This window comes from Limanda limanda, chromosome 3 (assembly GCF_963576545.1).
Source record: "Limanda limanda chromosome 3, fLimLim1.1, whole genome shotgun sequence".
NCBI classification, from domain to species: Eukaryota; Metazoa; Chordata; class Actinopteri; order Pleuronectiformes; family Pleuronectidae; genus Limanda; species Limanda limanda.
The window spans coordinates 12,806,752-12,824,158 of record NC_083638.1 but is presented as its reverse complement, the minus strand read 5'-3'; the positions used below and the strand labels follow the sequence as shown (position 1 = coordinate 12,824,158).

Sequence of the window (17,407 nt, the reverse complement as noted above, 5' to 3'; positions counted from 1 at the left end):
AAACACATAGTCAGAGTATGTGTTTTTATCTTGTGTATAATCATAACATGACTGGATGGTTTGGGCCATTGTTTCGTGTTTTTAGATCCTTTAAACTCAAAATTAACATGGTCATGGTGGCAATTACTATATAAATATTATATATATAAAATGTTAACACAAAACACTTTTAAAGATATAGGTCAGCTACCTTTTAATTGATTGGTTCAGCATTTGTTTGGAGACATAGAAATCCCAAGACATACAAGTCCAGAACTTGGTCATGGAATACAAAAGAATCCTTTTACAGAAACCAGGATTTATTTGAAAAAAAAATAAACATTCATTCATAGCCTGATGACATATTCTACCATAAACGCATCATTGAAAGTGTGTTTATGACATTGTCACAAACACAATTCAGCAAAGTTAAGGGCTTGACACAAAAACCCTCTAATCAGGAGCAAAAATAAATTACCCTGGATTTACTTTATTTCAAACCTGCTGTGTTGTAGCACATAACTGTTATATCAGCAATACCAGATGCTGGTTGATCATTATTGGTTTCAGTAATGCATATTATTATTTTATTTTTTTAAATTGTATTTTGGCAATTATTCTATAACCTTACTGAGATGAATACTCTCAGTAGAGCTGGTTGCTCTGGTGACCTGCAAAACCTAGAAAAGTTACCACTCCATGAGAGGGCGCACAGCGAGGCAGAGGTAGAGAACATGTGCTCATTTCTTCAGGCTACAACGTCAGTCTTAATAGACTGTAGTCTTATTATAACATCTGCAGTGAGCGTGCCAAAACCCTTCAGCTTAGTGAAATTAAATCATCATTTTGTTTCTTTTGTCCAAGCCCATACTTTAACACAATAATGATTCTAAAAGGAAAATTCTCCTTTCCATATAGTAGCTGAAACTAAACTATCTTATAAGGTTTCGGTTTTTAAAACCTCACGCACCCCCATCAGGACCAGCAGGACTTAAAAACATCAGATTTTTAGCTCATAGAAATATGGGGCGAAAATAAAGGTAACCATGGTGACGCCTGCCGTCAGCTCACCACACCTGATCTGGGGAGTATGAAAACATTCTCATTCAAAGTTTAATGTGGGGTAAACAAATCTTTACTGCAACACACAGTAAATAATAATTATTAGATTCCTCTCTTCTTTCTTCACAACAAATAAACTTTCACACCACTAAGTAAAATAGTAAATCATTATTTAGAGAATATAAACATTGAAACCGAGCATTAACAAATGGTTTACTACCAACATAATAAATACTTGATGGTTTCAAAAACATTTCCTGTTCCATGCTATACTCCTGCTAGCATACAGCGTCTGTCCAAACCATTCGTGTTCCACTGATCACAAGTGAAAAGTCCTCATTTTTTCACCAGCTTCTCCAGATAACCGATGAATCTCCTCAGGTTCACTTTGATGTTGTCGAGCACGCACAGCTGCTGAGGGCTGTACTTGCCTTTTCCCTCTTTACGAATCTAGGAGAAAAAAAATAAATTGTATTACTATTTTTTAAGTTGCAGCACGAGGTGTGGTTGTTAGCATTGTCGCCTAACAGCAACAAGGTTCCCAGTTCGAAAACCAGGTTCGGACAGGGGTCTCTCTGTTTGGAGTTTCCATGTTCTCCTTGTGTCTGCTTAGGTTTTCACAGGGTACTCTAGCTTCCTCCCACAGTCCAAACACTGTTTAAGTTAATTGCAGCTTTAAATTGAACGTAGGCATGAATGTGAGTGTGGATTTGTCTCTGAATAGCTTTTTCCAGCCATAAACTCCAGAGAATGTCCGTAGAATTGGGCCCCGGACATTCACACCAACACAGAAGTGTTCAGATGACGGGTGGTGCAGCGGACAGAGGCAGGATGTAACAAAGTAATTCTGCCGTGGAGATCGCTTGTTTTTGTTTACAGTAAATCGACACTGCCGTCGGCTCTTGTTCTTGTTCCTGGTGTGTTCTCAAATTAGCTTTTTCTGATATCATGCAGATTTTACTAGGGGGCTGGATAGCGAGCCTCTGGAGAAAGTCTGGAGCCTCACACTTGGACATTCGCCTTCTCATATACAGCCCCTCAGGATAATGTCAGGAATGTCTGGAGTTCATTGTATGTCTGAAAACAGCCTTCTTAGGCCCCTCTGATATGCTGATGCCCCCTCTAGAGTTTAAAGAGTTTGCCTCTTGCCCAATGTCAGCTGGGATTTACTCCAGCTCCCCCTTTGACCTTCAAGAGGATAAGCCGTATAAGACAATGGGTACATTTTAAATGTTGAAAAATGGGAACACATGAAATAAAGTAGGAGGCAATACTAGTTACAAAGAGGAGAAAAAAGGTGCAGTGGTGGGAGAGATAGATTTATCATCAATTTGCACATGTAAATGCAGATTTTTTTGAAAAAGTATCATAAACAATATTGTTCAGTAAGAAGAAATTAAATTGTTACCTTGGCCTTAAAGACCGGGTGAAGTGCCTTCAGTGCAGGTAGCAACTGGATGTTTTTAGCAGCCTTCTCTGCCTCGTCTCCGTCCGCAAACACATCAAGCAGGGCGTCAAGTGCTTCTCCGTTCACAACCAGGTCGGCATCCCTTGTGGCCACTTGAAGTAAGGCGTTTCCAATCATCTGTGGGAGCACAGTTTCTTAACGGAAGAACAAACACCCCAAAAAAAGAAGAGAGGCGGCAGTTTACCTGAAGGGTTTCAGCAGTGCCTTTCTCTTTGGCCAACGTGCTGCCGGTGATGCCCAGAATGGCGACGGCGTTGACCCTCACACTGACCACATCACAGCGGGTGGCCGCTTCGCTCAGGCTCATGAGCTGCTGGGGGGTCATACACTGAGAAAAACAAAACATGGATAGTGAGCTGTCAAACACGAACATGATCCAGTGTTTAGTGCGAAGTGACAGAGGAGGATTTGGAACGGGACACAAAACCTAAAGTCGGTGATCTGTCAATAAACATGAAGCCAAAGTTAAAGGGAAACTCCACCTATTTTACACACTCAAGTCAATTTACTCACAATGAGGAGAACTACTTGCACTGTAACAACAGTCTGTTTTTTTCAAAAGTCTAAAAATAAATAACCCTAAAGACGTTGTCAAGGTAACTTTAGTTTGGGCTTGAAGACTTTTAAGTGTAAAGCCTTCGTTACAGACTGACGCTCTGGTGTGTGAACATTTCCTCAGCAGCATCCATCTAACAATTCAATAAATCTCTGCCTATCTGTATGTGGAATGCAGATTTCAAACCATTTATCTTATCAGCTTCACACTTGGCATGTGTTTTGTTAAAGGCCCAAGGTAATGCAGAGTCAAATCAATTCGGACTCCTGATACGTTCGATATAAATAAACTTACATGCGACCACCAGCTCTGTAGCAGCAGTGGCCGGGAGTCATCAACATAAATGATGATGTCGGTGACGCCGACAGTGCATTCCCAGGAACAACAACTGTTTCTAAAGTTCGGGGTTCTGCATTCCGAGCTTCACCGAACTTTTAACAAACATGTGAAGAGCTCATTGTGCAGCAGTGTTGGGGCAGTTTCAGGGTTCTGTGGACTGGGTCTTTACTTGGCGCAGCTCAATTACTGCAGGTCACTTTTCAGAAAGAAAGCTGCAAACTGCATGACAACAGGCCAAGAAAACAGCCAACTCCAAACAGACAGTACGGACACTGCACAAGTTTGTCTTACAATAGATGTTACAGACTTGAATTATGAGATATGAAGGGGCAGGCTTTTATAGATGCATTCCTGCTAGGGAATTAAAGTGAGGATATGTCAGCCTTAACTGCTTTCATTTTGATTAACCCTTTCATTCTACCCAACGATGCTAATGGTCAGAGTCACTGCTGTGGTGTATTCTGTACCTGGGGGATATTTTTGAAGGCGATCATCTGAAGAAGAGACCGCATGGCACTGATGACGGCCTCGAGGAACTCCTCATCTTTGGGTATCTCTGAAAACAAGAAGGAACATTTTGTGTATTTAGCAACTATACCAGATGCTTCAGTTTTCTTCAGTTTTCTTTATACCTCTGCAACTGTTCTTTCTACAAACACTTTCAACTGACTCTTATGATTGAAATCTGTTTTTCACTGCGATTCTGATTCTAAATGTGATTTACAGAGTATGTGCTGCATTTCAATAATAAGTCATAAATGTGAGACCTGCTGCACCAAACACCAGGGTCGAGAGGTGCTGTGCTGCTCCCTGCAGGGCTGCTGCTCCTCCCAGGGACTCAGCATCCATGGAGGAGAGGATGCTGTGGAAGCACGTCAGAGCCCGGGACTGTACGCGCTGCATCCTACAATAAACAGGACTTTTATCAGGACCTTTCATGCAAGACTGCATCAACAATTTGTTTGTGGAGATATAAGCTGAGATGGACAACAACATCTGATCATTCCAGAGAGAAGCTCAAGAGAGCGGATTACTTTTTTATCAGGCCTCTCCAGGAGGGATCCTGATGGCACACATCTGTGGCTTGCGTTCGGGGGAACTCTGTCTTTTTAAGGACCTTGAATCAAGAGAAAAATACATTACATACTTATACATTACTACAAATCTTTATAGGATTTAGCCTGGTTGAATAAGTACCAGACAGATCTCTATTACACTGTACAGTAGGTCATTCAGCCTGTTCAGCCTTTAGTGGACATTGGGTTGGATTCACAGTATAAGTACATTCATATTTGTGGATAATTATGGTTGTACTTAAAAAAAGGTTTTATTAATTTCAAAAGTTTATCTTAAGTAACTGACAATGTGGTGAAGGCTCCATTAAGCCATATGAGATAAATGTGATTTTTGAATTCATATTAATACGTTCTCATTTTAAAACAATGATTCAGCTCATGCAAATGCGATTGTAAACAGGAAGCAGATTGCCTACTCTGCAGTCAATTGCTTCGTTAAAGAAAATACTACGACCGAGAAACGATGAGGTGGAACTGTTACCGTGTTAGCAACACTTTGTGTTCACCACTGTTGGTGGAGTTCAGACCGAATAAAAGCAATCAGGAAGTGAATGAAGGTGCCTGCATCATAGTTTCCAAACATCTCAGTTTCTGCATGCCCAGACTACTACGCTCTGTTTAAGGCACTCAAAGACTTTGTAGTAGTGTGGAGTAGATGTGCTGCGTTGGGGCACTGCTGGTTTGGCGACCTTTGGCCTGCAGGAGCAAAACCAACTGCAAGATGCTATTCCAGAGACCATCAAACTGTTAAACCATAAGGAATATTCCGTTTACCTTTATGAATGCACCTGCACTTTAACCTTATCCATCCATTAGGCTTTTTCTAATGTGACATTTGGGTATTTCTTATTTAATCTCTTTTTTGTATTTCTAAACTTGTTAGCATTAGTATTATACATTATATTATAATATTTGTTATATATTTAGATCGGTCAATAGTTTGTAATGGCTTTTATGCGTGTGGATGAATTGTCAGGGCCCTTAAGTTTGCTCTCCTTCTTGCCTTGAATTGCCCTTAAGGGGACTCATAGAGTAAGACATCATTGTGTGGATGTAGCTGAACTCCTATTCTATAACTATTGACAGATGAGGTTTTGATGGTGATGCAGGTTGGGATTTGCCTTTTCAGGGATGCTGTGGTTGATTAAGGCTCCGTGAACCTCAGCTGACAAACACAGGGGCGACATCAGATTGGACACTCCATCACAGAGACTGTCCGGACACACGTCGCTTTCGTCGCTGCTCGACTCCTCCTCCCACTCGTCGTCAGATGGGTCTGAACACACACACACAAACAGGACTTATCAAGAAAACAGAAAGCATCTCGAGGCATACAGATGAACTTAACACGTGTATTTCTTGTTATAACAGCTTTTCTGATAAACACAAACTGGGGTAATTGTGTCAGAGGAAATAATGTTGAGGAGAAGTGCCCCCGAGGGTCAGCACTGCTGTCGGTGCCCACAACACTCACCGTCAGAGCAGCACATGTTGACGATGATCTCTAAGGACGTCTGCTGGGCCGTCAGCAAGGCCGTGGCCTCCCTCAGCTCCTCCTTGCCCCTCTGGAAAGAAACAAGCAGCCATGTGAGTCAACGTCCCACCAAAACGATGACTGTTAGCACACTTCTCACCCAGCTTGAGTTCAGCTGCAAGCCAAGGGACTGAGATGCTTTCTCTGCAGTTTGACATTTTAACACGTCCAGTTGCACTTGTTGAAAAAAGTGTTGCTTTTGAGTGTAAAAAATAAAAAGACTGAGATCCTTGTTGTATAACACTTGATGTTTGGGGAAATCTTGGAACGTCACTGTGAATGTCACCCACAATCTTGGGGCTCTGGCTGCTACTGAGCTGAAAGGGACAGCTCTGTCTCGCCGAGGTCAGACCAGGGGTCTGTCGGAGCTGCGGGAGCCAGAAGCTTGTTCCCTTGTTGAACCTTTGCCGAGCGTCCCTACTCCACTGCACCCAAACCCGACACGATGTCTGGCCTGTCAGTCTGGCTCGCACTCCAGGGTGACTCATATAAGCCACCTTTTCACCTGGCGTTAATATGCGCCTCCAAGACACAGAAGTGCATCTCTATCTCCTGACATTTAAAGCATTTAAGGGTAAATTACGATTTGTTTCCTGTCAGTTGTTGTATTAAATTATCTAAAGCTAGTGTAAAATTCAAATTAATACAAAAATCACTGAAGTTACCCTGTGCACTGCATTTAATACGAATTATATGGACTCTCTCAGCACGCAGTGTCCCTGCCATTCCAAGTGTTACTCGTTTGTTGACAAGTAAACCAAACATTTTTTAGATGTTGCCCCTTTCCTATGAAAGGGACATGAAAAATTGCAACATGACATTTGCTGACAAATGAATGTTTTCAGAATGAGTTAAATCCGAAATGTATATATGTAAGGTTTGTTATTCTTAATCTTTAAGACTTAAATGACGAACATTTATGAATGACACTTGAAAGGCAATAACAGTTTTCTTCTGATGTTTAAGAGTTTAAGACGGTTTACATTTGAAAAGATTAACTTTCCTTTGCAGGAATGGTACTGAATAGAGCTCGTACATCCGCTAAGGCCAAACAGTCCTGTTGTGAAACCACATTTAAAGTCACTTCAATCCTTAAAGTCTGATTTGTTTCATCAATATCCATGAATTATTCTGAGAAATCAATGAAAATGTTGAAAAATGTCCTATTTCACAATGTTAAAGGGAGTGACAATAAATGTCTGATCTGCGCCAAAATGAAAACATAACCTCCTGCGTGAAGGTAACTAAGTTCATCAATCGTTCATACAACTTCAAAAGTTTTCGAAGGGGCTGAACATTTGAGCCAAGCCAGTTTATCAGTACTGCTCTAATAAAATGTACAATCGACAAGAGAACAGGATTCCTAATCTCTCTGAAAAATGTGATTTATTGTGTCCAAAGGTCAGCTTGTATAGCCAGAGGATCACATGGCTTTCTGTATGCATTACATGAGCCCGCAACATAGAGAAATACCACTTACAGGCAGCAGGTCGGAGAAGTCGTTATCGATCTTCACAGCCTTCCCATTCCTCTTCTGTTGGGGCGCCTCCTCCTCCTCATCCATCTCGTTCACAGCCAGCTCCCCTGCAGCCTGGTCTTCTGCGCCTGTCGCAGCCGGTGCGTTTCTGTGCCGATCCTCTTCTGCTTGTCTGAGTTCAGGTACGAGTGTCCCTGCATCCAGATCCAGGCACTTTGACAAGGTGGCCACCACAGCGCTGAGAGCCTGTGCCTGACGGGCAGCGGGCAGGCTGCCCTTCATGTTCCACAACGACCCTGAGTGACAGCGTTGGGACATTATAGGCAACATCGATCCATGCGGAACGTTTTTAATTTCCCAGTCTATTGGGATATATTTGTCTATTGTGGAAAGTTACAGTTTTACAAAGTGCTCATGAAGAAAAGATGTAACAAGAAACAAATTGTACCTGCAGCCAGCGTTCTGAGCAGAGTGTGTGCCATGGTCGGCTGAGACGACAGCAGCACGTTCTCCAGGGCGCCGAGCGCGGCAGTGCTCATGCTACACAGCAGCTCCGAGTTGTCCTCAGTCACAGTGTGCAAACAGTGAGCTGGGAGAACACAAAGAGGAAACACTTTCTGAAACACTGCTTTCCCAACCATGACAAACTAAATGAATCTGTGTGCAGACGTGAACACCTGAAAATGTTCGGAATATTGGGTTGACATATTTTCGAGAGTTTGTCTTTCACATATGAAGAACACTGGGAGATTTTCCGGGTCAGACACGTTCACAACCACAACAACACAAAAATGTAACTCGTTCACTGCAATTTTTTTTAATTTTCCTGCTGTATTCTCACATGTGCTCACATTCTTAATTTTCTGGGCATAAAACAAAGCACTAAGGCAGGAGAAGGCTACTTTTCCACTTCACCCACGCCATCTATGTATTAAATTAACTTTAATTATATTGTGCTTCTGTAGTCTTACCTCAAAGTGCTTAACACTACAAGTCAGCCATTCACACACATATTCATACAGCACATGTATATGCAGAATATCAGAAATTTGGGGTTTCAGTATCTTGCCCAAGGAAACAAATATGAATAACAATAATAGCACAACTTTAAGTATAATCTTTGGAAGAGAGTGGCCACTGCACCTATGGTAAATACTATGGAAAACTCCATGTGATGTTTGCGTGAGTGTGTTTGTTATGCACTGGAAATGGTCTTAATTATCAACAAGTCATATCAAAACTATTATACGAGTATATCAAACTATTGCTTTGATAGCTGGCAATGCATATGCACAGTTTGGGGTTAGCAAGGATCTAAATATCAGCACTGCTTCAAGATGCAGTCATTTTGGAAACAGGCCTCAAACTAGAACATCAAACCAATTTGAACCAGAATACAGTGTAGTAATCAGTCCTACCTGCAGATATGGCCAGTTCCACGTTGTGTGGGTGTCTCTCCAGACACTGGACGACCACATCCAGGAGACCTGCTTTGTTGAACATGGACAACGCCTGGCTGCTGCTCTCACTGGAAGGAAATCATAAAATGAAATGGATGTGAGAGAAGATTTAAGTTGATGATATGGCCCGTTTACAGGAACCATCGTTTAATAAGTGGGCTTATACTTTTTCTTGACTAGCTATGATAATTGGAATGAAGTAAATAAAGATGGGTACGAGACACGGACTCGCCAACAGCAGAGGACTGGTGTGAATGACGTGCTCAGTAAACCATCACTTATAAATAAGAGGTTAAAAGCAGGGTGTGAGAACCAGCTGGCCAAAGGCTCTCGTCTCACCATAGATTCCAGAGTAGGTGAACAGCCTCATTGGCTACATCCTCCACTGGATTCTTCTGCTCCTTCACCAGCACGACAGCACTCTCAAAACCAGCACAGCACTGGACACAGAACAACAATGTGATACACATGAAAACAAGAACAACCTTGTTTTCTTACATCCATACGAATTTAGCAGATATGGATTTTCTCATGCAGCCACTTTACAATTGGATTTTTTAAATATCCACATGGTCCATAAGCATTGCTTGGTGATGTAACACTCTATATATGTCGTAATACAAACTAAGGGGCAACTTCAAGTTCAATATCTGATATTAGAAGAAATTTCAGATACCACTATATCAGGTGAAATGTACATATAAAATAAATTTGGCAGGGATTCTTAAGATTCCATGATCAAACCCTTACAACAAAGAAATGTAATTGAGGTTTGATATTTAAACAAAAATTAAGAAAATAGATTTTTGTATAAAATGTATGTCAACATAAATGCACGTCTTATCTACTGTATATTATTTATGTATACGTTCTCCTATCAGCAAACATAAACACAGATACCCATATGGCTTTCACAAGTTGATATCAGCCAATATTTTCGGCCATTGCTGAGGATATTGTAGTCGTCTGAAGCAGCTGCTGATGAGGAGGAACTGAAGTGATGGAGTTAGCTAAAAGCAGTGGAGGAGTCTCACCTCTCTCAGCAGTGCTGTCAGAGGAGTCATGACGTCGTGCTTCACCATGTCCTCGCACACCTCCTGACCTCCGCATGCACTCAGATTCCTGTCGGGGAGAAATGGACCCAGACGCACACTTAGTCAGACGGAGGAGATTTGCTGTGAGAGAGGCTGTTTGTGTTTTGTGTGTATCAGGGGGAAAGAGAGTGGCTGGTGATACACTCTGAGCAATGGTCTTATTTTGACTGTCTTACATCCAGTGACCAGCGCTCCTGGCTGACCACTGGTCGGGGGTGAGAGCGATCCTGTGTTTCCATTAGCAACAGCAAAGCTTTGGAACAGTTCATTATTCACAATTAAGTGTTCCTCAGACAAATCTATGGTTTAACTAAGGATCCTTGTGGCTTTTCAGTGTCCACTCCTTATATTGTTTTTATTCACTTTGTCATTTTATTTTTACTATATTATTGTACTTCTCTTTATATTATAGTTGTACAGCACTTTATCAACTTTTCTGTAAAAAAAATTCACTGACACGATGCACATGTGATCTGTGCATCGTGTCAGTGAAAAAATAAATAGTGAAAACAGAACTTTCTTTCTTGTTCCACCCAAGCATTCATTGTGGCATGGCGCCCCCTGCTGAAGCAACATGACAAATACTTCTGCGCTACATAGCCATGATTATCTGAACCAAAGTTGTTTTTAATTTGCTTTCATTTGTTTGTGGGTTGTTATTTTGTCTTCTTAAACCGAAGCATTGAGCAAGGTGTCCAGTGTTCAAAATACACGTTTTGCTTGAGAGAGCTGCACAGGTAGTAGAAACCATTCAAGCACACACACACTCATTCGCCTTACTTGGTGTACTTCAATGTTTGTAGACCGTTACTGCGACTGATCGACTGAGTGGCATGAATGTGGTGACAATCGAAGACTCTGATGACAGAACTACTAATGGTTAAAAGGGCGAGTGTTTACTTCTTAGCAGGTTATGACTGGATCTTGGACCTTGACTGGACTTAGGAACCACTTCTAATTTGGCAACTAGTCCAGTTTGCCCTGACTCCACTACGCTGTTTGTAACGCAGGAAACTAGAACTAGTTGATGTAAATAGAAGAGTAATTATTGAAATTATCTACCACACCTGTGACTTCTCTGCTTTGACTTGTGAAACAATCTGCATTGAAAAAATGTGATGTGAGAACCTTCTACTTATAGTGTGTAGAGTAACTATAGAAAACGGAAAACAAACGAGCTGGTTTGACGGTTAAACAAGATTATCATGTCATCTTGTATTTACATAAGTCAACACGCTGTGCTTCGCATACATCTGTGTTACAAACTTTCATTTACAACTGCAAATACTAGTTAATAACTCGATTAGTTAATCGCAACAAAATAAATTTGCATCTATTTCTTATAATAAAATACTATTATAAGGATTTTGAGAGAAGATTTGGCCAAAGGTTTGCTTTTTTTGTTACATCCACCAAGGAGGTTACTTTTTCACCCCTGTCTGTTTGTTTGTTGGCAGGATTATGCAAAACCATTTCCACAAAATTTGCTGAAAAGATGGGACATCGGCAAAGAAAGAACTCATTAAATTTTGGTGTGGATCCGGGCAAAGATGATCCAGGAGTTTTTTAGCACTTCAACGTTGCAAATAATGTGTTAATAGACATTTCCACTGATTTCCCAGAGAGTAATTCATGGCTCTCTATAGCCATTTTCAGACATGACCTGCAGGTAAAGTCCGGAGAATAGGGACTTGACCTGGAGTTTGTTTTTCATACATGCCCAACATAGTGGGAGGTTCTCTGCACAGACACATTCTCAACAGTAACAAATCCGCTGCATTACTCAGGCGACAGGTGGAGCAGCCTGGTGCAGCAGAGACAGGAAGTGACATATCATTTCCGCTTCGTAGATCACGTGATTTTCTTGACACACACAATCTTATCGCCACAAACTCTCTCGACATCTTCATTGGTGTCTTCTACATGACATCATTTTTCACCGAGAGATTTTTTCATTTTTTTTTCATTTATGTGTCATATGTTGGAACCATATGACGCATCAACCCATTCATGTCCGAAAGCAACGAAAGAAAAAAATCTGGAATATTTAGGGAACTGATATCTAGAGTGTGTCTAATGAAGTGTGGCTTGATTGAATTGAAGGGAGCTGTTGGGCCATGGCGGCAGTGTGAGCTCCACCAGGTAACATCTTGTTCATTTTTCTAATTGTAAACAAGAGATGTGAAGGAGTCACCATGGACTTATCCACTATGGATTGACATTTTGTGGCCCACATGATTAACATATAATTAAACTGACTACTAGTCTACGGCTCTTCAATGTGTGAGTTCATAGATGTAATTCATTACAGCTTTGTGTAGCTGCCACACAAACATGCCTTTGCCTCGGAGAGTAGGGGTCCAGATCTGATCTGAGCCACAACTTCCTTCACTACTGACTCACCTGAGTGCTCCTGTGGCCGTCTCCCTGACAGCCAGGCTGCTGTCCAGCAGCATGGGGCCCAGGCGCCTCACCGCGTCCCTCTGGAGGAAGCCTGGGATGGTCTGGCTCTGCTGCACCACCCGAGAGATGCTGGCACACCCAAACTCTCTCACATCTGCACTCGGACTCTGCAGCTGTAGAGAGATGTATAAAACATGTCACTAAAGACCTAGATTGACTTGCTTCAGTCGTCCGGCAGTGGGTACTAGGGTCGTGTGGTACGGTGGAAGAATTATATCAAGATGAACATTTTCCTATTGGGCGATAGATTGTGGTAGTTGTAGATTTAAACTGTTATTTATGAGCAGAGAATGACAAACACTTGAGAACAGCAAAACATTTTACAAATCTAAAGATGAACAATTAAACACATGTCTATTCACTGTGCACATGGCATAAGAAAAATATCAACATATGTGGTGGTCATCAAATCTGTCATTATTAACGTACAAATGCAAGCTAACTTTAGACAGAAAAATGTAAAGTTACCACCAGAAGGTGAAGATTAAAATCACACTTTAGGAAGTTGATTCGAATAACAAACTCAAAACTTAGCCATCTCAATAAAGGATGTACTCAGTGTAGAGTTGGACGATAAACCAGTATCTATCACCATTGCAATATTATTTTCAACATCAATATATTGCTTTTGCATTGAGGTATAAAACCATCAATCAACTTGAACTTTGTTTGTAATTCCTTGCCCCAAAATGAAGAGTTTTAAACCCCCAAACTTCACTCAGACGATCTGTCTTTACACTGGGACATTCATCGTGACAATCAACATCAACTGGTACGGATAGAAACGCAGTTGTGTGTATATATAATTGATTCTGCTAAATACAAATATACAAATCTATGCATGTGACATATATCTTTATGATTATTGACATCGGCTGATATGACACGGTTTTTACCTCGGTATCTTTTTTGACCATAGCGTCGAGCCCTAGCTCTTTATTGAGCATTACACTGAGATGAATGAGAGCCAATCAAAGATACAACATGTAAAACATATACACACACATGAAGAAGCTCGATTAAACATGAGCAGAGTGTGTTCCTACTTTCTCCAGCAGCTCGGCAGCAGGACAGCTCTCCTCCCCGAGCTCCTCCTCCTCCAGGTCGGCTTCCTTCACAGCGTTCACCGGCAGACCGGCAGCGTTAAACTGCGGACGTTTAAACTTAGTGGTTCTACTTTTACCCATTTTACTTATTTAACTTTAAGTGGCGTCCAGTTCGTTTCTCTAGCTCCCTCGGGTTTATTGATCCAACCTCACAAACACACTCCGGCCTCAACAAGGTTGGACGAAGCCATGTGGAAGACTGGTCCCTGCCGTAAAGCGGTGGTTGTTAACAGAAAGCAGACAGGCTGTCGTAAAACCACGACTAATGCAAAAAATCTTTTAAAAGAATACAGCAAATGAACCACAGGCATTGGCTTCCCGCTGATTCAACATCAAAAATAACAAGACATTTTCACATCTGGAGAGTTTATTTGGTAAATAATTTTAAAAATAGAAACATTTTGATAAAATACACAATTAGCAACAGAAATGAACACATCTGAAATCATCCAGACAGAATAAAATATACCAAAAGGTTATGTGAGCAGATCAGCAGCTTCAGCGATGACATGGGCACAGCAGAACTGTTTAAAGGGCCTATCGGTTCTTTTCTCTTGTCTTTCCCCATTTCATTAATCATGTTGATGAAAAACAAGGAGGACGCAGGTCACCAAACGATCGCTGGCTAAGATCCAAGACCCGGTACAGTGTCTGAGCAGCCCACAAAAACGGCAGCTATTGGATGTTCGGTCGTGGCTTGAGAATAAGTTTCCCCGTCTGCGAAAAAAACACACAGGTAAGACACATTTGAATAATTCCTCCTAAACGCAAGCTGTCTGAAATGTCACGCTGTTACTCACATCATCACAGGACATGTTGTATTCTGCTAAAACTGTTCGACATCGAGCAGCGATACTGAATTGGCAGAAGTTAAAGATGTCAACCAGTGAATCAGAAACTTGAACAACATATGAATAAGTTAATTGAAAGAAAAAAATTACTTCCTGTATGAAAATTGTCAAAGTGTCAAGTCAACTGGCCTCATTCAGAGATTTAAGTACTGCTTTAAGAGATCCAAGAAGAAAAGTATGATTTTTAGCAGCATCAGCAATTAAGAGCTTGACAAAAATAGGTGAAAAAAATGAATAATGCTGTTATCAGCTGTGGGTCGCACACTCTATGAAATAAAAAAGAACTCCCTTTTGCATTTAGCAGGTACATTCTTAAATTTAGATTTATAATTTGAATGGCCGAGTTCAAAACAAAACATTATTATGTGGTCTAATCTATATATTTATTTATATTTATTTCAAAGTTATAAAATATATGCAATCCATGAGTGATTTGAATGACAGCAGACTAACTTCACGCGACTCCTACTACATCAAAACAGAGATTTGGGGTGCAACCAAGTAGCAGGGTTAAATAGTCAGAACTCTTTTGTGCATCAGTTAAATACTCAAATTGAATATGACATTTCAGCACAGATTGAAAATGTCTTTGATTGTCAGGTTAAGATCAATGTATTCATCTCTGTCTCTTTTATGAATTCAATGTGACGTTGCAAATGGAGCTGCTGTGATGCAAGGAAAATGTCGGACTTGTCTCACAATCATGTGTCATCATCATCATCATCATCATCATCGTCAAAACCTGCTACTTCATATTAACTAAAATGGACAAAGGATACATTGATGGTGCCACAACTCGTTTGTGTATCCCAGCAAAGAAGAGCGCTATGAGAGTGATGCAGCTGATGGTGAAGAAGGGATGATTCCACAGGGATGAAAAGAATGAGACCTAGGGAACAAAGCAACATCAATCCCAGAGTCAATAGCAAAACTTACAGATCTGACTTACAGCAAGCTATGGAAGTCAAACTTAAGTGTATTAGAACATTACATACATGTATCATTGGGTAACTGCTATTCATTTTCTAATGCAGCTATTAATATTGCTGTAATGAGGGAGTTTTCATTTGAAATAACAATAATACTTGTCCACTGATACATACCTTCTGTGTGTCGGGGTCTATTAACCAGTTCCAAGCCCCAGTAGCCGTACATACAGACACCACTATCAGAATCACTGAAATAACACAGGAGAATGAGATCCAGTACAACAACATGAAATGTGTTCCACCATTCCAACGTATTAACCAGACAGTTTACCTAGATCTGTTTTTCAATTAACTGCATTTAGAAAGTGGTTCCTCACAAATCTTTTCTTTGATACTCATCACACGGTGAATAGAAGCATATAGATATATAAGATGTAAGATATATTTTGACAAATACTGTCCCCATTTGAGACACCACATGGTCTCTACCATGGTTTTGACAATCACAACCAACTGATACTTACTTCTCCACCTGCCTGTTGCCGGCTGCAAACAGGAGACATACTCTGTCAGTCTCCTTTCAAAGGCCTTCAGGTCTGAAACGAAAGAAACAGGCACATTAACTGTGTGAGGGAAAATCTTGCAAAATCTTGAGAGACATGTCCTGCAAGACTTTCTGCTAGGGGGCCTGGCAGAGAAAGTCTGCAGAAACTCAAGGCTCTCATTCAGACATTGGTTCACACATAGACGTCCTCTGGAGAAGCTGCGAAGGATACAGTTCAGTGCATGTATGAAAGCAGCTTAAGAAAATAAGATTGCATTCTCACAGACATAGTATGTACCTTCATCAAGTTTGTATCTATCTGGCTTCTTAACTAAACCTTGGTCGACTCGAACTCTACTGGGATAGAGAAGAAGGGGCTCGGTTACCCTCTTCTCTAACCCTCATGCTGGGTGAGAGAAGCCCAAATATAAGACAATAGATTTTTGATTTGAGAGAGAATTGAAGAGGGGTGGTTTCTCTGATACCACACTCGACTGGTTTTCCTCTTACTTGTGTGACAGGTCCTTCACTGTTAACATCCATTATTATGTGTTTTGATCTGCCCCACTCTATCTGGGGTACCTCAAGGGTCAATCCTCTATTTTCTAATATACCTCCTGTGGGATTAAACCCTGCAGTGACAATAAGAAAGCTGAACCTTTCATCTTTTCCCATTTAGATTAGTGTAAGTCTCTGTCCACTTGTATTTCTCATTTGTCTCATTTGTCATCACAACCATTATTGTGTCTTCTCTGTCTGTCTCCAAGAAAATCAGAGTGCATTCTTACACAGATATGATGTACCTTCATCAGTTGTTATATGTCTAGCTTCTTAACTCAACATTGGGTTAAACAAATACTGAGATGGAGAAAAGTGGACTGTATAATAACCCAAACATGTGGTGGACTTGTAAAAATATTTCTCTGACTCAATCTCTGCACTGGTATACTGGGCTAAAGAGGAAATATACTAGATGAAAGAGAATAATTCTTGATTACATAATAGACCCAAACATCAAAGTACAAGGCACAAGGCATTCAGAGCTATTGTCATGGCGGTGGGATCTAGTTTCTTTCCTCTTTCCAGTGCAGTCTCTCCTCACCCGGTGTGTCTGATGTGCAGGTTGCTCTCAAACTCAGCTTGTGTGAGTGGTTCATGCAACATGTCCAACATGCGGCTGGTAAATACCCAACACGTCTGCTAACGCCTGGAATCGGTTAAGCTAGCAAACATGCTACGTGCCGAATGGGCAGCAGCTAACCCAGCGGTGCAGCGGAGTGTGTGACCGAACCTCAGCGCGGAGGGTTACAGTCATGTTAGTGTATCGAGCCGCGACGCTACAACAAACCGGTGGTTCATTCAAAACGAGAAGATTAAAGCTGCTGTCGGTGTTTAGTTACCTTCGGCCTGTTCCAAGGAATTCATGTCTGCTTCTCCCTGCAGCCTGAGCCGCTGCTGCTTCCGCTCGG

General features: G+C 41.2%; 2 protein-coding genes across 2 annotated transcripts; both read right to left on the bottom strand.

Moving 5' to 3' along the window:
* Window positions 1–173: 173 nt before the first annotated feature.
* On the bottom strand, window positions 174–13,810 carry heatr3 (HEAT repeat containing 3). Its single transcript, XM_061068173.1, has 15 exons — window positions 13,555–13,810; window positions 12,449–12,621; window positions 9,986–10,073; window positions 9,291–9,391; window positions 8,910–9,019; window positions 7,940–8,080; window positions 7,495–7,787; window positions 5,955–6,045; window positions 5,602–5,756; window positions 4,439–4,521; window positions 4,172–4,308; window positions 3,872–3,960; window positions 2,694–2,837; window positions 2,450–2,626; window positions 174–1,491 (listed from the first exon to the last, which is right to left on the bottom strand). The coding sequence occupies exons 1-15, from the start codon at window positions 13,693–13,695 to the stop codon at window positions 1,378–1,380; spliced, it is 2,037 nt and encodes a 678-aa protein (XP_060924156.1). The 5' UTR covers window positions 13,696–13,810; the 3' UTR covers window positions 174–1,377.
* A 153-nt stretch (window positions 13,811–13,963) lies between these two features.
* On the bottom strand, window positions 13,964–17,407 carry cnep1r1 (CTD nuclear envelope phosphatase 1 regulatory subunit 1). The gene is made up of 6 exons (XM_061068303.1): window positions 17,339–17,407; window positions 15,919–15,990; window positions 15,569–15,642; window positions 15,245–15,354; window positions 14,415–14,469; window positions 13,964–14,331 (listed from the first exon to the last, which is right to left on the bottom strand). Exons 1-6 carry the CDS (start codon window positions 17,361–17,363, stop codon window positions 14,290–14,292), a joined length of 378 nt encoding a protein of 125 aa, XP_060924286.1. The 5' UTR covers window positions 17,364–17,407; the 3' UTR covers window positions 13,964–14,289.